General features: G+C 47.2%; 1 protein-coding gene across 1 annotated transcript in view; it reads left to right on the forward strand.

The window, feature by feature from the left end:
- Positions 1-16,972, forward strand: part of LOC107318454 (uncharacterized) — a 78,588-nt gene that overhangs the window by 11,936 nt on the left and 49,680 nt on the right. Inside the window, exons 4-6 of the mRNA XM_085514912.1 lie at positions 12,438-12,582; positions 14,419-14,561; positions 15,303-15,413. Of these exons, the coding sequence (XP_085371038.1) occupies positions 12,438-12,582; positions 14,419-14,561; positions 15,303-15,413 (399 nt within the window). The remainder of the gene's footprint in view (positions 1-12,437; positions 12,583-14,418; positions 14,562-15,302; positions 15,414-16,972) is intronic.

A 16,972-nucleotide genomic window follows, 5' to 3' on the forward strand; every position in this document is an offset into this window, starting at 1 on the left:
CCTTGTCACCCAAGCCAGGCAGATAATTCAGGGGGAGACACCGTGGCAGATCCAGGATCTCTAGTTGCCAGGTCATGTGCATTTGACTAGGTCACACTTTGCTTTACAACCACCCTGACAGAGAAACTCGACTTGGGTACTTGGCTATGATTTGTCAGGGGGGCTGCTCACGTGAGAAACCCTGTATAACTGAATGTTTTCCTAATTCTCTGCACCTGAGATGGGAAGAAAAAAACTAAATAAATAAATGAAACTTTCCTGCTAGCATCTTAGAAAGCCTGGCAATGGGTAGGCCTTAATAACAGGCCTAGCAAAACATCATAGAATCATAGCTCCCTTGGGGCTCCAAGAAGAAGGCACATCACTTCTTCTCAAGGTCTGAGGGTGGGAAAGAAGGGCACTCACAACCATTAGCAATCCAACAGCTCATTGCTGGGTGCTCTGATGTGCTCCTTCAGGATGTCCATGTTGTTTCTCATGTCCATGTTAGTGGTGAGGGCAGAGCCTGTGGTGCATACAGGGAGCTGGCTTTGTGCTCCTGCAATTCTGTTGCCCTGACTATGACATCAGGAAGCCTCTGTCGTGGCCACTGTGATGGTGGGGTGCTTCTACCCTATAAGGGCAAACTTCATGAAGTGTTTACAACCTCATTTCCCTCTTTGTGAGATAAGAGGAGTGATTCTGAGCTACCATATGGCTGCAGCAGTATCTGGAAGAACAGATAACCGCACGGAGCGTTGTGAAGGGCAAAGCTCCCTTTATTTATTGATACTGATTGTAGCAGTCAGTACACAGCTGTGTTCAACTGTGAATGTCTTCCTACCTCAAGAGAGGCCCATTACTAAATCCTCGTCCACCGTTCTGAGGACAAGAGGACCCTGGGGGTTAGGCAGTATCTCTCCCTGGTGGAGCTGTGTGCCGTCCACCTCTGTTAGCAGCTCATTGACATACTGAACACTGCTGCAGGCCTTACTGCAAGCCTGAGACTCGGGGAGAGCAGCGATGCGTTCAGCTGTCACGCTGGGACTCAAAGCCTTTACAAATCAGTTCATCTCTTGGTCTTGAAAAGACAAAAGTAACAAACCTCTTGAAAGGAGGTTGCTGTTTGTCCCGTTGCGCTGCGCGTTGTTTGGACACCAGTTATTGGAGGCTGGAGTGAAAGCACGAACCTGTTGAATGAATAAATCGGCTTAGAGAGCTTTGTAGCGATTTATTCCGCTCTTCGGTCCTTTGGGTTTGTGTGCAGCTCATAAACGGGCTTATTATTCTATCATGATTCATAGCTTTGTGGCAGGAGCGGTGGGTATATGTGCCACCAGGGAAGAGAGAGGGGCTGCAGATGGAACATTTGAAGTGGAGCTCAGGCAGAGGTCATGGTGGAATGCAGAAGGAGAGGGAGAAGCAGGGGCCGTCCCCATAGCCAGCAAGGGAGCAGCAGGGCTGATGGATGGCTGCAGGCACCACGCAGCCAGTGTGGGAGGTGACCCTTCCTGATGAAGGCTTAATGTTGTCACTGCTCTTTGGCATTCATCCTGCAGAATTGAGAGATCTCCTAGAGGTGGGAAAATGCTTCCTGAATCTCCTACCTGATAGGAAGCTTTGTGGTGAGTTGCATATAGGCCATCTTGAGGAAGGCTTCAGCTCTCCCTTCCCCACCCTGAGGCTTCTCTATTCTACTTCCAACTTTCTGTGAGCAATTTCAGTCGTTTCCACGTCAGTGGCAGAGTTTCTGACTGGGATATTTTGCTCTAGCATACACCGAGGCATCTTAGAAGCCCTTCCTGCTCCCTTAGCACATATGACACATCGTCCTACTTGCAGTGCAGCACAGCTGGTTTATGCATATTGGGGGGCCCTCTGTCACTGGAGATTAATGCTGCAAACAGCAACGGCAGGCGGCCTGAAATGGAGCTTCAAGATGTCCCAGCCCATCATTGGTGTGTCTGATCTAATCTGTCAATCAGGCTCCTTGGCAAGCAAGCAACAGCCCAAGCCAGGCTGCCCAGCCAGATGCTGGGGTATGTTTGGTGTTTCAGAGCTGTCAAGGAAAAAAGGAGAAGCTTTGGCCTTGAGCACCTCCCTTTGTTTTTGGAGCACGAGGCTGAGCTTCATCTGGAGAGGACAGTACACAGTTCTGCATGCAGAGATAGAGCAGATGTGCTGCTCAGTACATAGGTCAGAGGAGCTCAGTGTATGCTGCCCATATGCAGTCCCTGCTCTCAGTCAGTCCCTTTCTTTTCCTAGAGACCTCCTCAGCAAAGGGTTCTTGGCAGAGCCTGACAGCTGCTGGGGCAGCTGTGGATGTTCTCTCTACTGTGACCTCAGGAGGCCTCCTCCTGCACGCTTCTCTGTGCTGTTGCAGTGGGACTCCGGTCATCTGTGGTTGAATGCAGGAGCTGCTCTGAGAGGATGTGTCCGCAGTGACAGGGGACACAGGAAGGTGATAGAACACATGTTCTCATAGTGCTCACAGAGACACCGTCCTGTGATTCTTCCATATGTTTTCCATGCAAGACTTAGGCTCTGGAAATGCATTCATCTTGTACTGAGCAATGAGGTACAGATTGTTCTCTGCATATGTATGTTGCTGAAGTTTGGGTTGATCCTGTCCAAGCTGGTGATGGTGGATGCCTGAGGAAGAAGGCAGATACGGGGCAGGCACATTGTAGCACCTCCTTCATGTGTGCTCTCCACCTCCAGAGGTTTTTTACTTCCTTAGCCAAGAGTAATTTCATTATATTCCATAGCATTAGAGTTTCCTTCCTTGAGTTTGTGCAGTCTCTTCTTTGGCGTAGGGAGAACTGACAGCATCCAGCACCCTGGAGCAAGGAGTGCCACTGCTCTTGTCTCTCTGGTATCTAAATCACAAGGTTTCACTCATAAAACAAACCCAGTAAATCAAAGAGCTGGGGGTCACTGGGCAGATTCCATTGATGATTCGGAAAACTGGCTTTCAGTGGAAGTGTGAGTCAGCACAATGTTGCCTCTAACTTAGAAATGTTTTCAATACTCCCAGCACAAAGATTTCTTTTAAAAAGGCTCCAGTTTGCACATGCCCATGCTCCAGGACTTGGACAGTGTGCTGAGGTTGGGTCTGCAGATGGGCATTTCTGCAAAGGGCCCAAGAACAGTAATGCAATAGTGTGATCACAGATGCCTTCTACTTATGCCAGGTGTAGGTAGCCTTCAGCACCTGTGTAGTGCTAGAGCAGCATCAGTGCAGAAAAGCCAGGCACTGGCTGTATGTTTGGCAGGCTCTGTCACCATGTTTAATGCTTTTTTCTTTTTCTTTTCTTGCTGGAAGGGAACTCTGAATGGGAGAGCCTTGCAATGGGACAACAGCCAGCAGAGCACCTGAGCAGCAGAGCACTTTGGTAGCAGTGTGAAAAGTCAAGATGGATTTTGATAGCGCAGCAGCACTCAGCAGGCTCATCGCTTTCTCTGACCTACAGTGCTGACATCCAAACTGAAAGGACTACATTTAAGTGTCAGAGAGGAAGGAGAAACATAGGAATGAGTCGTCTTATGCATCAGGTGATTCTAGGACTGCATTAGAGAGGCAAGAACTGACTCCATTTCTCCTGTATTGGTCACGTGTGCAAGCCATGAGACTGTACTTTCAGAAATAGTAGGGAGCAAGCGGCCTCTGTCAGGGAGACGAGTCCAATTCAGGGTGCACACAGATTGATGCCGTTTTGTCAGAGCTGCACCTGCTCGTGCCAGCTCGGAGGGTGGCCGAGGGCCAGACAGCACTTTGTTAATCAAATAGGAGATATGGAAGTGAGTTTGATTAAAGCCGAGAGACAACATGTGGGGGAACAGTGGGAGGAACCACTCTGAGCCAGTGCAAAAGAAATCTGCTGGAAAAAAAATGATGGGGAAGGATTTCTGCTGTTTGAGTGGATGAAAGTAATAAGAAAAGAAAAGCTCAGAGAAGGCTGCGGGTCTTTGGGAGACGTGATGGTTAGGGACAGCAGCAGGAGAACAGCCAAATCTTCTTGTCGTAACATTTCAGACCTGCTATGGGCAAACATCGCAGCAACTTTTGTTAAGCATGATAATGCTAAATCCCAAAGACTTTGCCCAGCAGCTTAGAGGGAGGCACAGAGAATAAATGAGGTCTGATTCTAGGATGTGCAGGCTGCCGTCTCTTGTGTGCCGAAGATCCTCCTGAACCAAGAGTTGGGATTTGGCCCTATGCTGTGCAGTGCTCTCCATGTACAGCTTATGCTGGATTATCACTGTGCTCAGGGCTCTGTTCCCAGGAGATCCTGCAGGGAGCTGGCAGCCAGGAGACTCAAAGGGGACGGGGACCTCACCTGGGTGGTGGGGCCAGAGCTGGCTGGGTGGCAATGCAGCTCATCAGGCTCTGTGATCACTGAGTCTCTGAACCCAAGGATGTGCTGCCTTACGCCCTTTCAGGACATGGGGAGAGGTGGAGCTGCTGCGGTTTCTGGCAACTGCCTTCCAGCAGCTCCAGCGCTGCACATGCAGTTTGTGTGATGTGAGCAGTGGAGCTGCTGGAGCCAGCACAGTGTGGTGGGCTTTGCTGCAGTCTCCTAAAAGGAAAATGTTTTATTCTTTAAGAGACTTTTGGCTGTGACATTGACCCTCAAAACAGTTTTGTATGTCCTTTTAGTGAGACATAATCCCTCTGGTTGGTGAGGTGATTATAAGGTGGTAGATGAGCAGTGGGTGAGGGAGGATGCTCTGAATGGGCTGAGAGAACAGCCACCTGACCTTCTTCTCAGGATGTGCATCGTTAAAGCCATTAGACTTAGACGGGAAAATGTAGTCAGGGAGGGGGAACACAAACTGCATCAGAGGTTTGGGCAAACCATTTGAGACCCAATATGATTGAGTCACACTGAAGGGAGGTAGGATTCTGTCACGCGTGCCCGCTGTAGTGAGTATGAACAAACCCAGAACAGCTGGCTGTAGCATATGGAGCATCCAGAAGGGAACAAAGCTGAAATAATTCCCTTTCCTCTGCTCTTTGCTTATCCTGGCCCTGATTCAGGAGAGCATTGGGGATCATTCTCAACTTTAGGCCTGCACAGATTTCCATGATATTGAGTTTCAGTTTTACAATTGGCTTAATGAATTTTCTGTACAGATGCTTGTGCCTGAGTACCGTTGGGGTACAGCATCCCTTAATCACAGAGCCCAGAAAGGCTTTGGCTCTGCAGCGAGCGCTGTCACCTCTGTGAAGCTCAGAAGGGATTCCAGCCTGCAGGTGTTCACCTTTGTTTCTGGGTGGGAGCTGGTCTGCAGATAGATCTTTATGAAGAAGGTGGGAAGAAATAAGAGATGGATCCATCTTATTACTCACAGTTGGCGACTGGGTCACTCCTGGGCTGCTGGCATTTTTACTTACCCTTTGAGCTGATCAGGTTTTAGGTTTTGAGAGGAAGCAGCATCCCTCATCTGCATGCTCCACACATGGAAATGGCTGCTCAGGAAACTCAAAGGTGGCAAGTTTGTCCAAGCCTTCAGAATCAGGTAGAAATGGTTGACTCTTTCATGTTTAATTCCCATTGCCATAGAATCATGGAATAGAATCACTCAGGTTGGGAAAGACCTTAAAGATCATCAAGCCCAACCACTTCCTAACCATACTACCCTGACTAACAAAGGTTAGCCATGAGAAGGTTCAGGGGCTGAAGAGCACAGGTGGTAATTGAGTCCCATTGTCAGCATCGCTGTAACAACGTGATGACAACAGAAAGGGGTTGTGGAATAAGCAACATATGTACCTGTGTGTCTGGGTATAAAAAGGTGAGCATGGCATAAGTGATCCCAGTCATCATTTCTGGCTTCAGTACCTAAGAGGTTGGTTATCAGCTGCTTTTTGCCAGTGATGCAGTGGTGGAATCAGACGCTGTCTGTCCAAAACCAGTATAAAGAACAAAGGAATTCAGAGGAAAGCTGCTTGCTTCTTGTAAAAACCATTCTCTGTGTGTGCACGTAAGTGTGTGTATGGATTTTACACTTGCCTCAGCGTTTTTAGGTGGGTTGTGAAGCATATTTCCTAAGCAGTCGGCACCTCCTGCTATGCAAAGGCTGGTCTGAACATTTGTTAGGTGAGTGGATTCATCTTTGTGGTAGCCTTTCAGCAAATGCCTCTTTTAAGATAAAAAGGTTTATTTGTGATTTGCAGAACTCTTTCAGCCTATTGGCTCCTCTGATATCCTAAACCTATTAGTTCACCATCCATCCACAACATTTTCTGGGAGAAAGCAGGTGAGACAGGAAATTAATTTCTAATAGAAGAAAGAAAACAAACAAAAATCAACAACAAGAAGCAGGAGCCAAAATGAAATCAGCAAAGCAAAATCCTGCCCAAAGGTGTCGGGCTCCATTTTGAACTCAGTAAGGAAGGGTATAAAAATACAGCTGTGCTTCTCCCTTCTCCCCTGCACCTCCCTTTTAAGCAGAGCACACCTAATTACTTCAGGCTCCCAGTGGCTGTACTGGGACTGTACCCTTTAAGCAGCTTGTGAGCCCACAGGCAGAGCTCACTGGAGAAGCAGCCTGAAATGAGCTGGAGCAGCTGTATTGCACGGTCATTTATAGCTGGTAAGTGCTGCTGCTTGGGACCCTGTGACCATGGCCCCTAGGTCTCTTTGTGCTGTTGTTCAAAGGGCTGAAAGACAGGAGAAGAAACAGGGAACTGGGAACAGGAAAGATTTTTTTCAGCAAACCTCAGCATTGGTATTACAACATCTTTCTCGGCTCGTGGGCAGAAGCAAAGCAAAACGTGCTGTTCTCAAAGGTGCATTTCAGCTCTATCCAAATAGACATTCTATACCATTTTTCTTTTAATATGTTCTCCACGAGTTTTTAACATTAACATTATAAAGATAACCAGAACAGGCAAAACAGGCAAATCACAAGGTCTTGCACCCTGCTAAAACATGGGAGCAGCCCCTCAGAAAGGGTTTGACTTTCCTCACTGCTGGTCATTTACATTTTCATTTATGAAAAGGAGGAAAAATGAGCTGCCACCACAGCACCTAAGCATAATGGAAAGGAAAAGCCTTGGTGCATTCCGCACGAGGCTGTGCTGTCGTGCTGTGCAAGCAGGTCATAATGTGATTCCTTTCGTTACGGCCCTAAGCCTGCCTTCCAGTTTGATCACAGAGCTCAACAATATTTTTTGTACCTTTGATAATATCCTTGTTCTGCTTGACCACAACTTTCTGCTTTGTATTATTTTCCTTTTGCAATGTTTCTGGGGATAGAGCAACTCTGTACCTGCCAGTGCAGCTTGCATTATTCCAGTTAATAATTACCTTCATCACAGTAGTTATTAGAGGCCCCAACTGCTGCAGACTCGATGCATGTACAAGGCAGTCTCTGCCTGAGGAGCTTGAGGTCTAACTAGGCAAGGCAGATAGTGGAAGTGTTATCAGTTTTATTTTTACAGAGAGCTTAAATGACCTGCCGAAGGTCACACAGAGAATCTTAGGCGAACTCATGACTGGAATACAGATCTGCTATGTTTTATTCAAGCGTCTAACCCAGGTTCCTGGCTAAGGAGGGCGTTCGTGAGGAGGCTGTCTGTGCACATATGGGTCTGGGGGCAGTTCTGGGCCGCATACTGGACTTGCATGTGTTCTCCTGTTTGAAGCATGTCTGTGAGGAGCTTCAGGTGCTGTAGCTAATGCATGGGTGGCGACAGCTTCTATGCAAGCACAAGGTGCCTTAGCAGGTAAGCTAAGAACCTCAAGCTGTACAAAAGCCAACATTTTACTACAAAATACACATTTAAAATGATAAGAAAAAGATTGTGATGCAACATCCACCAATAACTATCCTGCAGAGCTCCCTTCTGTCAGAATGACCCTTGGAGGACTGGAGAAAGGTGGAAATCCTTCCTTTAAGACCTTTTTGCAAGGTCAGAGAGGTTGCACGGGCTGCATCTCTGCTATATCTGAGGGCAAGGAAATGGCTTCCCTTGAGCAGGGAGAACCTGTGCTGTGTGGAGGGCCTCTATCTTTGTGTTTGGCTGTGGGGTTGCCTTACAGTACTTTTCATCACCATTTGGAATCAAGGTGCTAATCTTCAAGAATGAGCACAACCATCTTATTAGCTGATAGTTTCTGAGGGTGTTTTAAAGCCTGTTCTTTTCTTTAGAATTTCTAGTCTGCTTTTCCATTGCTGGTGAATACAAAATTGCATTTCCCTAAGAGTCAATTTTTGTCTAAAATACAATAATTATTAACCATTTCAGTGCATTCCAATATATCTTTGATTTTTTAGAATTATTTCATAAAGCTCTTTGCACGTATGATTGAAACTGACTTTAACTTGAAACTCAGAGTCAATAATTCTGCAGTCTTTCTAAGTTTGTTTCTCAAGGAAAATATTATTCCTGTGTCTCTGGAAGGAAGAGAATGGAAGGGAAAGGGAAGGGAAAGGGAAGGGAAGGGAAGGGAAGGGAAGGGAAGGGAAAGGAAGGGAAGGGAAGGGAAGGGAAGGGAAGGGAAGGGAAGGGAAGGGAAGGGAAGGGAAGGGAAGGGAAGGGAAGGGAAGGGAAGGGAAGGGAAGGGAAGGGAAGGGAAGGGAAGGGAAGGGAAGGGAAGGGAAGGGAAGGGAAGGGAAGGGAAGGGAAGGGAAGGGAAGGGAAGGGAAGGGAAGAGAAGGGAAGGGAAGGGAAGGGAAGGGAAGGGAAGGGAAGGGAAGGGAGAGGGAGAGGGAACATATGTGATGCGTGCTGTGAGTTGGAGGGGTTGAGCCTGAGAATTTAAACGACTTTGGCCAGTTTTGACTGTAGGACTGCTGAGTTCTGCACTCACTGTCCATGTTATTGGGTCTCTCAGTGTATGCTGCAGTCAGGGCACAGTTCCACCAGGCTTTCTGACAAATTGTAGCCTTTGAGTAATTGTTGTGGCTTCCTGAGAAGTCAACAGTGTTGTTTTTTGTCAGTGGCTGGATTGGATTAAGGCAGTTCAGTTAATTGCAGTGTGAAGGGAGACATTTGAGAGCTAATGCATAGCGCTGAATGCAATTCCTTTTCATTTTATTATTATTTTTTTTCTGGACACAATGTTTTCTTTGCTTAAAGTTGCATTTATGGCCGAATAATTTGTCTTCAGCTCCCCTTTGTAACTTACCTTTCAATTAACGTCTTTTGCCATTGTTTTAATTTTAAAGCTCTGCCATTAAAAAGCTTTTAGCACGCTGTGGCAGGCCCAGAAGTGGCATTGAGTTCTAATAGCACCTCCTGGTGCTGGTTTTCCTGGAAGAGCTTAAAAATGGCTGTAGAACGACCTCGTCCTCTTTTCCTGCACCAAACTCACACCAGAACTCCGTGAACATTTAAAAAAGTCTCCAGATGCAGCCTATAGAAATGCCCTGTGTGAATGCTGGAAAGATTGGGCCAAAAGATGTAAAACTAAGGAATGCAGCCTTCTTGATCCAGGGATGGTATGTCCATATTTGCCATATGAGTAATTCTTTTATTCCATTAACTGAGAGAAATATAACTCTTCATACAAATGCTTATAAACATTAGCAATTACAAGTGGAGACACTTTGCCAATATTGAAATAATTTCATTACAGTAAATCTTTAACTTTTGAAAAGACTCCCAATGAAATTTTCAGTGCTGCTTTCCAAGTAATGAAGAAGACGATGGGCTGTTTCCTTTTCGACTTTGTAGCTGAAAATGATTATTGAATATTTTGATATTCCCAACATTTGTAGCATCGGAGACAGCAAATAAAATTGTCCTTCTCCAGAACGTCTTTGTTTCCTGCACTGAGAAAGCAGGTAATATATTTTTGTCAATAAACAAAGATTTTGCCTTATGAAGATGCAGCGTTTTAGCTATGGGTTAATCTCGTAGAAGCAGCGTTATTTAATTTGCCAGTGGTTCAGGAGATCAGTGCAGACAGCTCTGAATAGTGCTGTTCTGTGCCACCCTGGTTTCGCTGGAGCCACTTTGTTGCTTTCAGCATTTCCCTCCAATAACCATTTTCAGCAGTGTTGTTCTTCGAAGCTGTTCTGTAGCAGCCCTCCAGCTCCTGCTTGCTCACTGCCCTGCTTGTGGCGGACCTTCAGGTCCCACTGGGAGACATTTTCTGCAAGCCCTGCTGAGAGCTGGCTTCAAATATAGCAAATTTCAATGCAAAATCACTCATCCAGTCATCTTGGAAAGCAATGAAACTCCTGCAGTTGTATCTTGAACTATTGCTAAGAAGCTGCCATTGACATTGGAGTTGTTACCCAAGCAGGAGAACCCAAAGGAATAGCTGCTGGTGTTGGTTTTGATTTCAGATCCCATCCTGGTTAGTGGGTCTGCAACCCACAGAGACCGGGACTTACATAGACAGAAACTAGGCCATGGTAAATTTATGGGGGCATCATCTTCAGAGATCAGCAGGCTCAGAAAATCCATTATTCTAGGTGAGCTTCTCTTGTACAAGTGGCTGCAGCCTGCCTGCTTGCCTTTTGGATCCTAGCAGCAGTTGAGACCCTTTCCATCTAAAGTTTCTAAAGACTGTTAGGGTCCATTGCTCTTGAAGATGCTACAGAAGTGTGAAGTGCTGCTGCTTGAAATCACTTACCAACTCTCCACCTCAAATAAGAAGCCAGTCTGGGGAGGTGAATCAGTCTTTGCAGCTGCCCAGAGTCGCTACAGGCTGCCTTGGGAAAGTGAGTATCTGAAGTGCCTTTCTCAGTCACTTCCAGTCCTCCAGCTCTCAGTGATTTCCTCGCCTCACTGCAGGCCTTGCTTTCTCTGAAGGAAACCTTCCAGCTCTTCTCTGCCCCAGACCCAGCCCAGGTGAGCCCTGAGGGGCTGCAGAGTAGCGGGGCTACAAAGCAAGAACTGAGCTCTGGGGTGAAGTCACACCAAACTGCCCTCACTGCTTTCCTTCCCATCCTGTGGGCTGCTGTGGGATTAGCACAGCATCAAGAAAACGTTTCTCCCTTTCCCGTTAGACCTGTGTGGAGAATGTTTTGCTACAAGTTTAGATTTGTTCGGTTTGAACTCTTGACTAACCCCCCATTTGTGGGTTTTTTTTTCCCCATATTTACTCTGGTTCAACCTTTTCTTTACTGTAGTTATAAACGAATGAGAAAAGGCTGTTTTCAGGAAGCAGGGATGCTGAGCTACCCGCTGCTTTGGAATTAGTTGGAGGGAGTGAAAGCATGCATGGTATTGCTTGCGCTTCTGCTGTATTGGAAAATGGATCAAACATACACCAGGGCTGATTTCAAAGCGCTTGTAATGCAGGCAAAACTTCTGTATGCCTGTATGTGCCTTCATTAAAGCCAAACAAAACCAACGGTAGGCAAAGAACTTTAGGAGTCCCCCATGGGCTGTGGTTTACACCCTGGGTTTTGGAGTCTACAGCGAACAGGGACTACTGGTAAAGTTCAGAATTGCTTATCACAAACAGCTCAAATAATATCCTGAGGCAGAACCAGTCACTCCAACACAGTGAGTACGAATTGCCCAGCCATATATTGGTACTTCAGCTACTGCCACAAGGTGAGCTCCTGTGGGCTTTGCTTGTCTGTCCTGAGGAGGTGCTGCAAACATGCAGCATCCCCTGAGTCCTGCAGCTCTTGCAGGAGGTCCCTGGCAAGCAGACAGAAGAGGACAAGGATGTTTGAAACCTTTTCCACCCAGCCTTGCCTAAGGCACTGTTTCTGGAGCATGTCGGTGTCAGTTGGATTTCTGTGTTGTTGGCAGCGTTTAAGATGGAGGCCCAGGCTCAGAGCAGCTGCTGCTTCTGTGAGTCGGAAGTCAGGGAGGGCACGATTCTTCGCCAAAGTGATATTGTGCCTGGCTCTGCTCCCTCGCACCCACAAGTATGAAAAGTGAACCAAACTCTTCTCACAACAGAAGGAGGTTGCACAGCCCAGACCTCCCCTGAATTCTCAGCTGGTTGCAATGAAAAGCAGACGTGCAAACCCCTCCTTGAGTAGGGGGCTGCAATGGGCACCTACTGGAATGTTAAGAGGGAAAGAGAGGACAGTTCTCTTGCTGATGGAATGCTGCTTTGCTCAGGGGACCGTATTATGGCTGTTTATTTATTATTTATGCTCTGCCGAAGGTGTGCAAGGTACTTTATAGGCACAGTTTGAAAACGAGCAGTGTCTGGTCCTGCTGGATGCTGGGCTGCTGGTGGTGGCTGTGGAGGGGAAGGGTGGGCTGAAGGGGCCACTCCTCCCTGCACTGCACTGCAGAGGTCTCTTAGTGGGGCCGGGATGCTCTCAGGGCACAAGGTGGCCTTGGCTTGGCTGGGGAGCTTGGGTTGGCTTTGTCACCACATTGCACAGTTGTCGGCTGGTAGTGTTTGCAAGGGCATGTGCCCTGTTTGATATGCATTCCGAGTCTGGCAGCAGTGGGAATGAGTGAACAATAAAAGTGCCGCTGTCACAGCCCCAGTTTTTTTGTTGTTGTTTTTTTTTTTTAACAGATTCCCAGCCATCTGGTGCCTCACCAGCTGCTCTTGGTGCAGGATGAAACTTATCTCAATTCAGCGACCCAGGCCTCAGGCAGTGGGGTGGAAGGAGCATCGCTGGCCTCACAGGTGCTGTCTGCAGGATGCACACCCAGACTGGGTAAAAGCTCTGGAGGGACGGGGGGAGAATGGAGGGAATGGGTGAAAGGCAGCCTCTTGTTGACCCCTTAGAAAATGTTGACCATAGAGAAATGCTGACCTGGAGCAGTGTGAGGGGGCCTGGGTAGACCCCAGGGCTGTCCCAGCCAGCATTTGGTTGACAGAAGTGAAGACATTCATCCAAGGCTGCAGAGGATGTGTGAAGGTGAGACCCCTCGTTGTAGTGCTGCAACCAGCCTGGTTTGCTTTGAGGCCGTTTCTACAGGGGAAGGGGAGCAGAGCCTGGTAGCGATGGAACTGGCAGTGGTGCAGGGAAAGAAGGGAAGTCTGCCTTAGGGCAGCTCAGCAGCTACCTGCAGGCAGGGAATGGAGAGACAGCTGTTGGAAATGTGTGGGGTGAGAGGCCCCAAGGAGTCTGACTGCAAGGAAGGGAGCGTACGTTGATGTCTTTGAGGCATCTAGTTGAGCGTTTCCTAATTTCATTAAGTCTGATTTTTATAATCCCCTTGGGGTTGGAGCAGCTGACTGGAACACTCTTCACTCCTGTCCCTTGATCCCTCCAGTGCCTGTCTCCAGAAACAGTGGTGATGCAGGACCAGGTGAGGGGGAAGCAGCAGGTTGGCCACGTGAGCTGACAGGGAGTGACCAGGTTCCATCCTTCATTTCCAGAGAGCTCCTCTGCTTTGCGTGTGCCACTTCAGACTGCTCGGAGCACCCTCCTCCTGCTTTTATGCGTTTTCCAATTAAATTTCCTCCATGAGGAGGAGAGAGGCACTCTGAATCCATTAGCATTAGTAATTATGCAAACGCTTCGGGGAGTTGACTGCCCATCATTACATATAATTAATGTTTCTGGTTATGAATGGAGGGTTTGTTACTTTTTTCTCCTTTTTGTGCTGGAATAAGGCGGGGTAGAGGTACAAGGGGGTGATGCTACTGTATTTAATTTGCATAATCAGAAGGCCTGATTGGGTATGCATGAGGGTAGGGGCCGGGAGGAACCTTCTCCAGTGCACACTCTGTTAAGCTGGTGGGAAAACTCAGGAGGGAGATGCAGAATGTAAAGCAAGGGTGAGTGCAGCACAGTGACTGCAGACAGCAAGAGGCTCGGTTTTATGCAATGCCACCATCACAAAGAGGGAGGGAGGGAGCTTTGGGCTCACATGGCTGTGTGCAGCGCCCTATGCAGGGACATGCTTAGCCCGTCGATTCACCTCACTTGATTGTTTGAAATGACCTAGGGATTCCATAACCAGATTATGTTCCTGGCTTTAATTTGAGGACACACACTGAAGCCACAATGTGCAGACTCCAAATGTGTGTGTACACCAGGTAACACAAAGCCGGACTCCAGTTCCTCCAGATTGCTCCGCTCTCTAACTCAAGCTTATCCCAAGTCTTTCCCCCCCAACCCCTGGGTATAGGCAGTTTGCCACTGGACTCAAGGCTTCTTTGTTTTAAGTGACAGCTGTTGTGCTCTCTCACTGCTCCACAGAAGGCACATATAACCCTTGGTTTTGCCTACTGGAGGATTTATGGAAGCATACCTAGCGAAGGGATCTGCAGGAGTGGGGAGAAGGGCCAGGAGTCCATATTTACTTATTGAGACAATGCCCTGGGAGGGCAGAAAGGTTCTAAAAACAGGGAGAGATGAAGCAGTTGTCTGTGCAGGGTAGATCAGGTTGGCCATAGAATGTCTCAGTCAAAAAGGGATGAGGGACAGCAGTTGCTCAGACTGAGTCTGGTGCTTGAGGTCCCACACTGTTTGAAGTACTGTGTCCTATTTTATGGCTGTCCTTATTTTCGGTCTGATTACAATCTACTGCTTGCATTGCAGATGTTGGAAATTGGACGAATCTCTCGTGGTATCTCCCTGTTTGGTCAGCACAAACAGAGCGTTTCCTCAGCCGTGCACTGGAGAAAGACTTGGATCATCCCTGTTTGTCCCATGCAGTGGCTCATCGGATGTTTCTAGAGAAGGTAGGAAGAAAATCAACTTTGTTTCCCAGTGTGTTACCCCAGAGCTTGTACAAACGTGAGTCAGATTGCCAACACTTGTTAGTAACCCTTGGAACAAGTGGAGGACACATGCACAGGAAATAAACCACACGGAACAAACCAGAGGGCAAAAAAATACCACAGAAAAACAACAAAAGAACAGTAGGGAAAACCTGAAATTCATTGCATGCCTTTCAGAGAGAAAAAAATCAGCCTCTTTCTAGTGGGCCATGAGAGGACACCAGCTTTATTCTGAAAGATGACTTCTTGCACAGGGAACTTGAGGCACGACTGGATTCATTTTTGTTGAGGTTTTGTTCTCTCTAACTGGAAGTTGCTATAGAGATTTGTAGTTCTGAGGTTCATGCTGTTCATTATTTTGTAAAGTGTTTATACATTTGGTCTGCTGCTTGAGGAAACCGCTGGGGAAGACTCTCTGTAAGTAGAAGCACCTGTAAAATCTCCGGTGTACACAAAACCAAAATATCTGATTTGCTTAGACCACAAACTTTTGTGAATGATGAGAAAGGTCTCAGTAGTGATTGGGAAGGTGAAATCCCAGAAGGCACTGACTAGAAATGGAGTGGAGGCCTTGGTGAATTATTTGATAAATAACCACGGTAGGATGGTAGCATAGCAGCACATAGTGCTTCTCTTACATGGTAGGGAGGAAACTTCCTGGCCGTGAGATGGGAAGATGTCAATAGCTCTGCTCTGTTTCAGCTTCTGCGATGTCCTTCCTTCAACAAACCTTGCACTGGGGGCACCTGGACTGGCAGCTTTGCTGATGGAAAGAAAATGCTGTCTGGATGGCTGGTTCCCATGGAGAGCAAGGTGAGCTCAACCTCTTACAGGAGTCCATTGGCTCAAGCCTGAGTTTGTGTTCTCTGTGATCAAAGCTCATCCCAGTGCAGTACCAGACAGAGCTGTGCTGTACCTCAGAGTGGAGGTGACAAGGTAAAGACCTTATTCCCCAGGGCAGGTACTGAGGTCAGAAGGGCTAAAGGAAAGGGAGAGGGAAACAGTTGTCAAAGCAGGGGAGAGACTATGATGAGAATAGGGACAGCCTGCAGTCTAATCACTGCTGTTGCACACTGTGTCTCGGCACTCAGGAGGATGCTGGATGTGAACGTATTCTGTAGCCATTGTCCTGGAGGACCTCAAACTGCAAGAACAGGGTCGAGCACATCCCTACCCCTCTGTAGGGTGTCGGTCTCCTGTAACAGGCTGCTCTGTGTTAGCAGTTGATGGAAGGGCTTGAAGATGTCACTGAAAAATTCTGTGGGAAAAGACTTAGAATAAGGTTCCCTCTGAACTGTGCTGAACAGCATCTCCAAAGGGATCACACTGCTGACATGTGCTGTCGTGGCATTTACTGTATATCCCTTCCCCCTCTCATTCCCCCCTTTCTTGGGGGGTGGGGTTAGGATGTGTATGCTCAGCAGTGACACATAGAGAAGCACACATGAGTACACGTACACACGCAGCGCATGCATACACAGGCACTTGAGATTGCTAAAGGCAGAAGTTAAATCCCACATCAAAGCAGAGAGCTATTGGAGCAGCACTGTTCAAAGGCACCAGCTTCCTTCCTGGGAAAGACAGATTGTCACTTTGATTAAGAGATTTTAACAAGAGGGGGAAAAAAAAGAGAGGGAATGAAAGAAGGGAGGAGAGAAAAGTGAGAGTTTTCATTTATACTTTTTCTCCCCTTTGGCCATCCAAATAAGGATTTGGTTTGATGAAAAAAAAAAAAGACCCCAATTTAAAATAAGTTTAATGTAACAATGAATTATTTAAGGCAGAAGAAAATACAAGCTGCTGCCTAAAAAAAAAAAAAGAAAAAGCTATTATTGAAATGTCAGAACAAATACCCAGCTTGATCTGCATTAATATGATAAATACTAATATATTCATTTCCCCTGGTGCTTCTGGGCTTGCAGAGGTACATCTGCAGTGCCTTGCTTATGGTAATCAGGTCGCAGCTTCAAAGGGAGGCATGCAAGGTATTCTGGGTGATGTTGTGCAAGCTGCTGTTAGAGACCTTGTGGATCATCACGTAGAGTTGAGGAGAGCTGAGCAGGGGCTGCTGGAAGATCTCCTGGTTGCTGCAGGAAAATGAAAGTCTTCTCATAGTCGCTGGTGGACCACCAGTCATGGGACAACAGTGGTGTCTGGTTGTTGTCTTGAGTTGTCATTTTGCTGTAATGAAAGAGTGAGATGGAGAAAGCAAACGAGCTTCGTGCCTTGTATGTCCACATCCTAATTCCTAGTGTCTCCTATGACTGTGAATAGGAGCCATGGGTGAGCTGCAGAGCACAGCTGCAAGCCAACCAGCATCTCAGTTTCAGGAATGATTTAGTGGAGCTGATAGTTTCAAGCTCAGAGAAACT

Source organism: Coturnix japonica, chromosome 14 (genome assembly GCF_054131305.1).
Source record: "Coturnix japonica strain WE chromosome 14, WE-NBRP24, whole genome shotgun sequence".
Lineage (NCBI taxonomy): Eukaryota > Metazoa > Chordata > Aves > Galliformes > Phasianidae > Coturnix > Coturnix japonica.